The following is a 9,458-nucleotide window of genomic DNA, read 5'->3' as shown; positions in this document are numbered from 1 at the left end:
CTGAATATTATTTTTGGACGTGTTTTGGGTTTGGCAAAACTTTAAGAGGAGAACTAGCGTTGAAGGGGTTAATAATAAAGGGGGCGTTGCTGAGACCTGTGGCGCGCCCCCGGCTAGGCTGTCTCCACTGCCTCACTGAGAGCTCGGGAGCGTGCAGAGCTCAGGGCCGCGCATGCGCAGTAGGGTAAGCGGGGGGCTCAGCTCTTCTAGCGGTGTGCTTTGCAGCCAGCTCCTGTAGCGTTGCTTTCCTCTTGGTTACCAGAACAATGAGCCCGCTGCCTGCGAGCCAGCCGGAGTGCTAACTGTGCTCCTTTGGCGCATGCTCCTGCATGGGGGTACACGGGGCAAGCGGCACACTGAACGTTGCCACTGACACACACACGCATTCACATAGACTTCACTGTACACAAGTTCCTCAGCAATCACAGTGACATCCGCCGGGCACTGCACACACAGACACACACACACCGGCTTGATTATGCGGGTCAGCTGGCACACACTGGACTAGTATCACTCAGGGCACAGCGCCTGGCACCGATCGGGGCATACGGTATTAATACAAAGGTACATTGACGAGTCGCAGAGCAAGACGAGCTCCTGTCACTGACAAGACTGCAAAGGAGTGTGCATTGTGTGATCTCTTCTACCTTCCCTCCAGTGACAGCCGGACACACAGGGGGCTCGTACACAAAGACAGCACAGAGGTGGGGAGGGGGAGCTCTGTCACCACCATCGGAGGAGGGATGTTTGGCTTCTCCTGATCCACAAACACGGCATCACAACACTGGAGACATGTGGGTACCCACGGAGCACGAGAAATACGGCGTCGGTGAGTGATTCCCCCTATACCTTTCCTTCTGTATTCCTCCTGCCCCATCATCATCATCCCTGTATCCTTCCAGCAGGCAGCTATGGAGATCGCATGCTTACTTGGTGCCTGCAGGACATTACACTGCATACCAATCAAGGCTTTTCCCAGCAGGGCATACGCATCCCTTGGCTGCTTGCTTTAAATGCAAACATGCATCAAATAGTGCTGGAATCCGTGGGGATGGGATACGGTCATGATTGTAATGAGCAGCTCGCTGCTGATCGCTCCTAACCTGAAGTTTCTTCAAGATATAAACAAAGAGGCTGTCAAAGAGTTAGCACAAAGAGGCACAGCAAGAACTAGAGGTGCCCTGCTTGTTTAGGAGGATCTGCATCTGAAGGGACCAGAGAACTGAAAACCTATATTTCATTTACTGATCTAGTGTGTATGTATGTAATACATGATCTGCTATATAGTGATCTGCTATATAATAGTATCTGGGAATTAAACAGCACCAACAGTTTGATCAGCGCTTTACAAAATAAAGGGAGACCGTACAGTTACAGTAGAATTGAAGTTAATCCGATCTTTCTCTTTCTCTCATTTAAACTTATCTATCCTATCTATCTATCTATCTATCTATCTATCTATCTATCTATCTATCTATCTCTGTCATTTTAAACTGATGTACTGTTTAACTTCCATCAGCGTTGACGTCACAGTGTTGGCTAGTGGTAAATACTTTGTAAACAGTAGTGGTATTAGGGGCAATGGAATCATTTTTTATCCTGCTGCAGTCTAAACCAAGATGTTGTCATCTGCTCTTTTTAACGAGTGTTTCCTAGAAAATGGATCTTGCCTTTTATTTCCCATCCACCTGATTGGATTGTTACAGATGGGAATGCCATTCTTGCTGTTACATCTTGGATCTGTGGGGTTTCCAGGGGACACATTTGTAGCCTTTTGTGTGCGTATTGGTCCTGTGTTTTGGTGTAATATTTCATGTTTCTGCTGACGACGTCTTGTTTGCGGTGGTGTTGACAGGTTTAGGGGAGCAGATTTGTGATGAATACCCTGAGGCCTTCAAAAGGCCGGTTTGTTTTCATCTTTGAGAGGTGAAATGGTGCTCATCATGGCTTATGAGCTGTTTGCAATCGCTGGCCAGTGAATGGCCAAAGTCTGGGAGTTTCTTTGCATTGTGTCAGTGTTTCTCTTTTGTTACTGCTTTTGTTTGTTTGTGCTGAGGGAAGTGTTGTGATTGTTGACATGATGTGAGGTCTGTTCTGTGGGATGTTATTTACCAAGTCCCGCCTATCTCTCTCAGCAAATGGACCCCTCAGAAAAACCATCACAAGCCTCCTTTGTACTTTGCGGCACATAGTAGCAGAATATATTGCTGCTTGCTTTAGCAGGGGAAACAATGGCTGTATATCAGTTTGCCAGTCCATGGGCCATTAATTTGTGTGGCACATAAAGGGGTTAACCTCGTTGGGAGATAATATACCAAGATCTTCAATATCCACTGCTCATTTCCTATAGAGTTGCTGCCATCTGCCCTGGTTTCTTTCTTCCGTTTTACATTCTTTTTCAGATGCTTGACAGACCATTCACTTAACAATGACCCATAAATAACATTTTCCTTTTATTTGGAGCTACTTGGTGTGGGAGACGTTGCTGTTTTTCTTTTTACAAGCCTTTTGTATATCAATGTTTTTGTTTATGTATCAAAATATTATTATTACTATGTTATCCAGGATTTATATTGCACCACCAGGTTCCTCAGTGCTTTACAAAATAAAGGGAGACAGTACAGTTACTATACAATTCAAGACAAGAGGGTTTGGAGGGCCCTGCTCGGGAGAGCTTGCAATCTAAGGGGAGGAAATTTTGTTCCAAGGGAGGAAAATGGGTGAAAAGTAATCCAGTTTTGATATCATTATACATTTTGGTTAACCTTGCTGTAGTAATTTGATATCATTATACATTTTTGGTTAACCTTGCTGTAGTGAAAGTGAACATGGAATGGGTACAGTATAGGCCGCCTTATCGTATCCTCTAATTGTATACGAAGACCTAATATTGAGATGCTTTTGGAATTTAAGTAAAAACAGGCATTGTAATGTATTTGTTGTTTCTTGTCTTGGCATTATTAAAGTCTAGTGCTATTTACAAATATGCAGTTATGTAACATATTTTCCCTGATACGGTTTCTGTAAATAATGTAAATGAATGCTGCCTGCTAATGTTTGTTTGAATGAGAGTATCTCACAAGCCAATGGGTTTTGTTCAAGTTCAGATGTACATGAAATGAAAAAACTCATCAAAGCTGTAGCCAGTCTGAATTTTTCTTCCTAGCATGTCACCATGACCATGTCACAAAAGCTTGGCGGCCCTACAATCATTCTTGCATTGTAAGATTTGGAGGTTCTTGTATACATGAAAGATGAATCTGTATATTATAGGAAGTTCTGGTCTATTATCTGATGCTTTGGAGGGATATTTTTAGTGCATTCATTTGCTACAATTATAATCATAATATTTCCAAAATTAGAGACCACAAGCAGTTTATTTATAGGAAACCTGTACTGAAAGAAAGTAGGCTTCTATTGCTGTCCTATTGCCTGTCTGTCTCTTGCTTCAGTACTTTGAGTTACTGACCTGGAACAAGCATGCAAATTAGGAGAAGTAAAAAAAAAAATCCTGATCTGCATACTGCTTTCACATCAATGTATCAGGCAGTATGAAAGCCACTGGATCAGTAGGGCAGGCTATTGGCATTATCAGTAGAGGTCATGCTCTTCCACTGGCGTCAGTATTTTAAATCATTGAGCCAGAACATGCACACAGCATTAAGGGTCCATTTACATATGCATTAAGGGCCTGTTCACGCGATGTCCGGATTCTGTCCTGACCATATCCGTGCGCTCCTGCACTAAAAATGCATCCCAATGTATCCCTATGTGTTTTATGGGCTACAATTCTCACGTGCACAGTCCGTTCATAAAAAATACTGCATGTCACATTCTGTCCGGTCAGGAAACGCGTCAAAAACGCACTGCACTGCAGCTAACATACTGACAGCCCCACCCCAGCAAAAAAAAGATTATTTTTTTTTAAAACTGGAACGTGCCAAAAACGCATAGCACCACGTCTGCAGATCTGCTCCAGATCCGGACCAGATCTGGTCCGGACATCGTGTGAACAAGGCAGGTGTTTTCATGTGTTGAGGTGGCCCATTTATTCCTCAGAGTTAAAATTGCTGAAAACATTGGAGCAGTTTGACAGGCAGCTGACATTTAAAACCATAGAAACCTCCAGCACCTCCTTCAAATCGCCCATCATGCAGAGCCCAATGTAGATTTTTGATAATCGTTCGTCAGCAATACTAACTGGCCGAATTTCGTTTAACGTCAGAACAGATTTTCGTTTGCGCATGTGCAGTGTTCATGTTGGGATTTTTGTTGTACGAAAACACCACTAATCCATCCGTTTCGACAAAGGTTTTCTAGTCTGTGCCCGTTCAACCAAATTCACCCAGTAGTACAGTAATTGCGATCGTGCACTTCCCATCAACTGGCTGATTATTGTACGAAACCGCAGTCGCTGACGATTATCATATGATAATTGTAAGGTATATGGGCACCTTTTTTAGATAGGATGAGGATAGATTAGAACGTCTGATAATTACTGTCCCCCCCCAATCAAACATATTTCATTTCAAGTTGATAAAGCCAAGATGAACAGGCATCAAGGGACTATACTTTATTTTTTTTTTTTTTTTCCTATTTTTTTTCTTCCATATTTCCTGTCTTGTTCTCAAAGTATTTCTCGTGTGTCTCGTTTTTCTGTGGTTTTTTTTTTTTTTTTAACTAGGAAAAACCTCTTCAGAAGCTTGCCCTCTCATGTTGAGGCACATCCTTCAGGGAGATGAAGCCTCCTAGGGGTCATGCTATTAGTCCTCTTTATAGTTCTGTTTGTCCTTTTGCATGGTTTGTGACATTTATATCAAACATTCTGTATATTTAACACTACATTTGATACCAATTACTGACTTACCATTTAGATAATTGATAATCTGCTACAAATTAAAATAAGGATTGTAGCTAGAGTGCACATGTGAAGCATTGTGGATCTACAGCATTATAGATCATTTTAAAATGCTGCAGAAAGGTTTTTATTTAACTACTTCTGTCTACATAGTACATTGCTACACACTCAGGTATTCTCTTGTAGGTGACAGATTGCAAGGTTTTCTCTTGTAGGTGACTGATTCTTTGTAAGGGAAATGGCAGGAGTTGCTGATTGTGAGGTCATCTTCAGGAGCTGTCTTTGGTGCTACTTTGTGGGTACAACTTTAATTTTTTTGGTACTGTTCTCTATATACAGCTATATTTTCACAACTATTTTTAATTCATAATCTGAACTGTTAGAAACAAAGTGTGTTTTTATTTTTCAAGTTTAACAGGGAACATCAATGACATTTTGGGTGTCAGTATAAAAATGACTGTGTAGAAGAGCTAAAATTGACCCAAGCATTTTAAAATGGTATCAGTCATACAACAATGATAGAGATTGACATGACCATGAAGCAAACTTGACAAATAAAACATACCAAAAAAATGATAGATTCTAGTGCACTTGGGTAGAAAGCGAGTGGACTGCATAGAACAATGATTAGGTACAGTGGTATCTTGGTTCACAAATTTAATTCGTTCCACGAGTCTGGTCGCGAACCGAATTGGTTGCAAAATCAAATACTGTATGTGCTAAAAAGCTTCACAGCAAGTGTGCACTGCGGAGAAGATGGTCCCGTTTGTCACCCGATGCAGAGTTTGTGAATGTAAGCAAAATTTTGCCGAACTTCCTGTTCGCGAACCGAATTGTTCGTGAACAGAAGCGTTCGTGAACCCGAGGTATTACTGTAAGAAGGTAAGCATGGTTACAACTCAAGCCAGAGTTCCACAGACTGAATAGCTGGTGGAGGTCTACTTTTCAGTAGAATGCTAGGTTATTCCTGGCGAAGATGTCCATGTTTGCCAAATACTGTCAGAGGATAAAATTGTCATTTCTTCGAGCCAGCATTCTCTCGCAGGTATAATGAAGTTGCCCAGTTTGCCTAATCTCAGAGATATTAGGGGTCATAGCATTTTTCCTGTGTCTAGCAGTGACCTGCCTGGCCGCCAGAAGGATATGGGTTACTATCATTCACATGTGTGGTGGGATTGCATCTATCCCCTAGGCTCAATAGAGATAGTCCAGGAGTGGGGGGTTATGAAGAATCCTGTCAATTCAGAGATAATTTGGAAGATATTTATTAAAAATGTAAAACATTTTCACAGGACCACAGAGTCTCTCTTGCATTGGGGAAATAGGATGGAAAGAATTTGGCTAGGAGGTAGGCAGGGTCAGGTACAAATGTAGTTAGTGTTATTTTTCTAGGAAACGTTCCCAGAAGTTAACACAATGTGAGGAAGCATAATTGGCCTTGAGAGCTCAGAGCCACTGGAACGTTGCTTTGGGGTTTCAAGCCGTCTTTCTCATACAAAGGGGTGGATTTAGTGAAAGTTAGTTCATCATGAAGTAGACTGTAGAGTATTGTATTGCCTTTTTAATTTCAGGCCAATCTGAGAATTGGCAGTGAAATATATTGGCTATTAGAGATTTTAGTTGAAGCAAGGCTTTCCAGGCCAGAATGGAAGTTGTAGTAGTGGGGAAGATGGTACTGTTTGCTGTCCCAGTAAAGGAGTTGGTTATGAGATGGGTCATCTCCAGAGACCAAAGCCCTCCTAAAATTGCACCACAGGTTCTCAGGGGAGGGCTGAATCCAATGCTTCAACTGGTCTAAGAGTACTGTTTTGTAATAGGCATGTAGGTCAGTATAGCCCATACCCCCAGCAGTCCTATTTTTATTCACATAGGGGTGTGTGCACCTGGCTTTCCATCATTGCCACATGTAAGTTTAGATTATAGACTTTAGTGGCAAGGTTTGAAGGTTACGAAGGAGATATAGGTCCTTTGGAAAGATTAGCATTTTGAAAACTGCCAACCTGCCTGGCCAGAAGAGTTCGAATTTTGTCAAGTTTGGTACTCGGTCCTTTGGGAGTTTACCCATAAGGGATTATAGTGTCATCTAAAAAGAAGGGAGATAGAGGAGCTGTCTGTGATCCCTAGGTCCCATCATCGCTTAATCACTGCATGTTGAAATTATCAAGGATTGCGAAGTCAGTTGATTTTGTCAATCTATTCCCATGTTCAAAATATAGGATTTGGTTTCATTGACTTTGTAATAGGAAACAGTACCAAACAATTGCAGTTATTACTATTACTATTTATTATTCAGGATTTATAACGCACTAACAGTTTGCGCCACGCTTTACAAAATAAAGGGGTACAGTTACAATACAATTTAATACAAGAGAATTAGGAGGGCCCTGCTTGTGGGAGCTTACAATCTAAAAAAATAATTTGGTGTGTAGTTGAGAGTGAAGCCACTGATCTGAGTGTTAATTCTAATAGTCTCTGTGAGAATATTGAAAATATTTCTGAGCCTGATGAAGGGGTACTGCTGAGACCCCGAAAGCGCTTGTATTGGATGGCAATTTGTCAATAAAGGACATTTTGCTACAAAATTTTTGGTGTGCTGGTGACAATCCTTTCTAGATCTGCATTGTTGACGGGGCCGTCCGTGGTCACTACAAGCACCCACCTGCTTGGCAGGTTTACTACTATTCCGGTAAGGAGTGCAGCTGGTTCTTGACTACAAATATTGAAAATGAAGTGCAACATGGATACCCTTGGTGGTATCACTGGTATTGAAGAATTGTTTGAATAGTATATAAGATGTATATAATTGAGCTGATAGGGAGAAATATAGGGACATAATAGCCAAGGAACTTTTACCACAGAATCCAACAGGGTTAATTCAGAAAAGGGAGAAGGGAAAAATCTAGGCCAAAATAGCAGATTTGGAAAAATTCTCCAATTCAGCTCATTTTCCAGTTCAGCTGTTTTGTCCTAGTTTGTTCACTTCTCCTGTCTTCTCCTGTCTTCTCCAAACTCTTCACCCTTTTGTGAATAACCCTGCAAATTTTTGTAGTAGTTGCAAGAGATGCACTGTTTCCCCAAAAATAAGACCTACCCCAAAAATAAGACCTAGTACTATTTTTGGGAATTGCTAAAATATAAGACCTACCCTGAAAAATAAGAGCTAGTTGTGACCATTCCCAGGGCCGGTGTGGCATAAGGGGGAACTTAAAGAGCCGCGGGAGAGGCAGGAGAGAATCAGCGGTGCCAATGAAGCCAGCGCTAGAGGAAGAGAGGCGACACCAGAGGGAGCAGAGACGCATAAGCCGATGCCTCCTCTGTAGCGCCTGATCCTGTCACAGGCGGAGTGATACCAAATGCACTCTGCCTGTGAGGAATCGATAACTCATTCTGGCCAGCGATTGGTTAGCAAGTTGCTCTTGGAAAGGTACGGCACCCCTGATTGCCCTGATCACCCTATTTTTGTACATGAATACAATGTAGACTTTGCTACATGAATAAGTGTGGATTGTTGTACATTAAAAAAAAAAAATAAGACCTATCCTGAAAATAAGACCTAGTGTGTTTTTTTTTGAGCCAAAAAAAATATAAGACAGTGTCTTATTTTCGGGGAAACACGGTACCCACAGTGGATTCTGTCAAATGCAAGGTAGGTTAATGTTTGCAGAGAATTTAGAAATTGCAGTGTTGGCAGGATTAGGAGTATTTTTTTAGGGATGCTCCGAAATTTCAGCTGTCGAAACGTATCAGCCGAAAATGGCACTTTTGGCAATATGCCAAAAGTCTCATATTTCAGCTTAAATTGTGGTGCCTGCTTAGTTCCTCTCCACCTTGCTGTGCGCTGCTCTGTGTCCCCTCTGACGCAGTGCAGCATCCAGCAGGGAGGAGAGAAACTGTTATAGGAGGCAGTGCATTGCACGGGAGGAGAGCAATGTGAGCTGTCACTGGAGGCTGGGCTCTCCTCCCACACTGACCCCTCAGCCTCCTCTGGCTGATCTGGTTGGAGAGCGGTGTGGGGGGGAAGGGGGTGGAGACAGCCGTACACTGTCACAGGAGCCCGAGCCAGCGGTGAGGGGGAAAAGTCAGCTGTTAAAATAGACTGAGCTCTCCTCCCCGCACCGCCGGCTCACCCTCCTGTCCCAGGCGATCCAGGATGGAGAGCGGGGACAAGCAGTCAGTGGTAACTGTTTGTAAATAACTAGACATAGTATGAGTTTCTATGTACCAGATATGAATGAAAAGGAAGTGATCTACATCACTTCCTTTTCATTCATAATTGTGTACATGGTAAACGTACTATCTCCACAATGTATGAATGAACAGGAACTGTCCACTCAGTGTTCCACTCAGTAAAGAGGCTTCCTGTTCATTTAGAACAGGGGCTGCAGAAAAAGAGATTGTGTTCTCAATCTCTTGTTCTATTTTTAAAGGGACATATCAGGGATCTGTTTAGATTCCTGATATTTCACCGGAGCCCCCAGCAATAAAGTTAAAACATTTAAATATTTAATAAAAATAACATAAAATATTTTTTAAAAAGTTTATAACAAATAAATGAAAATATAATTTAAAAAAGGTTAGAATTTTTTTTTCATTTTCAGCC

The 9,458-nt window shown here is 42.0% G+C and overlaps 1 protein-coding gene across 1 annotated transcript in view; it reads left to right on the top strand.

Annotated features, from left to right (window-relative positions):
* The first annotated feature begins 718 nt into the window (after window positions 1-718).
* Window positions 719-9,458, top strand: part of DOCK4 (dedicator of cytokinesis 4) — a 263,370-nt gene continuing 254,630 nt past the window's right edge. Inside the window, exon 1 of the mRNA XM_018561382.1 lies at window positions 719-829. Within this exon, the coding sequence (XP_018416884.1) occupies window positions 793-829 (37 nt within the window). The 5' untranslated portion in view covers window positions 719-792. The remainder of the gene's footprint in view (window positions 830-9,458) is intronic.

This window comes from Nanorana parkeri, unplaced genomic scaffold (assembly GCF_000935625.1).
Source record: "Nanorana parkeri isolate BGI_ZX_2015 unplaced genomic scaffold, ASM93562v1 scaffold520, whole genome shotgun sequence".
Classification (NCBI taxonomy): Eukaryota; Metazoa; Chordata; class Amphibia; order Anura; family Dicroglossidae; genus Nanorana; species Nanorana parkeri.
Note: the sequence above shows the minus strand (reverse complement) of the source record. Positions and strands in the feature narration are given on the sequence as shown.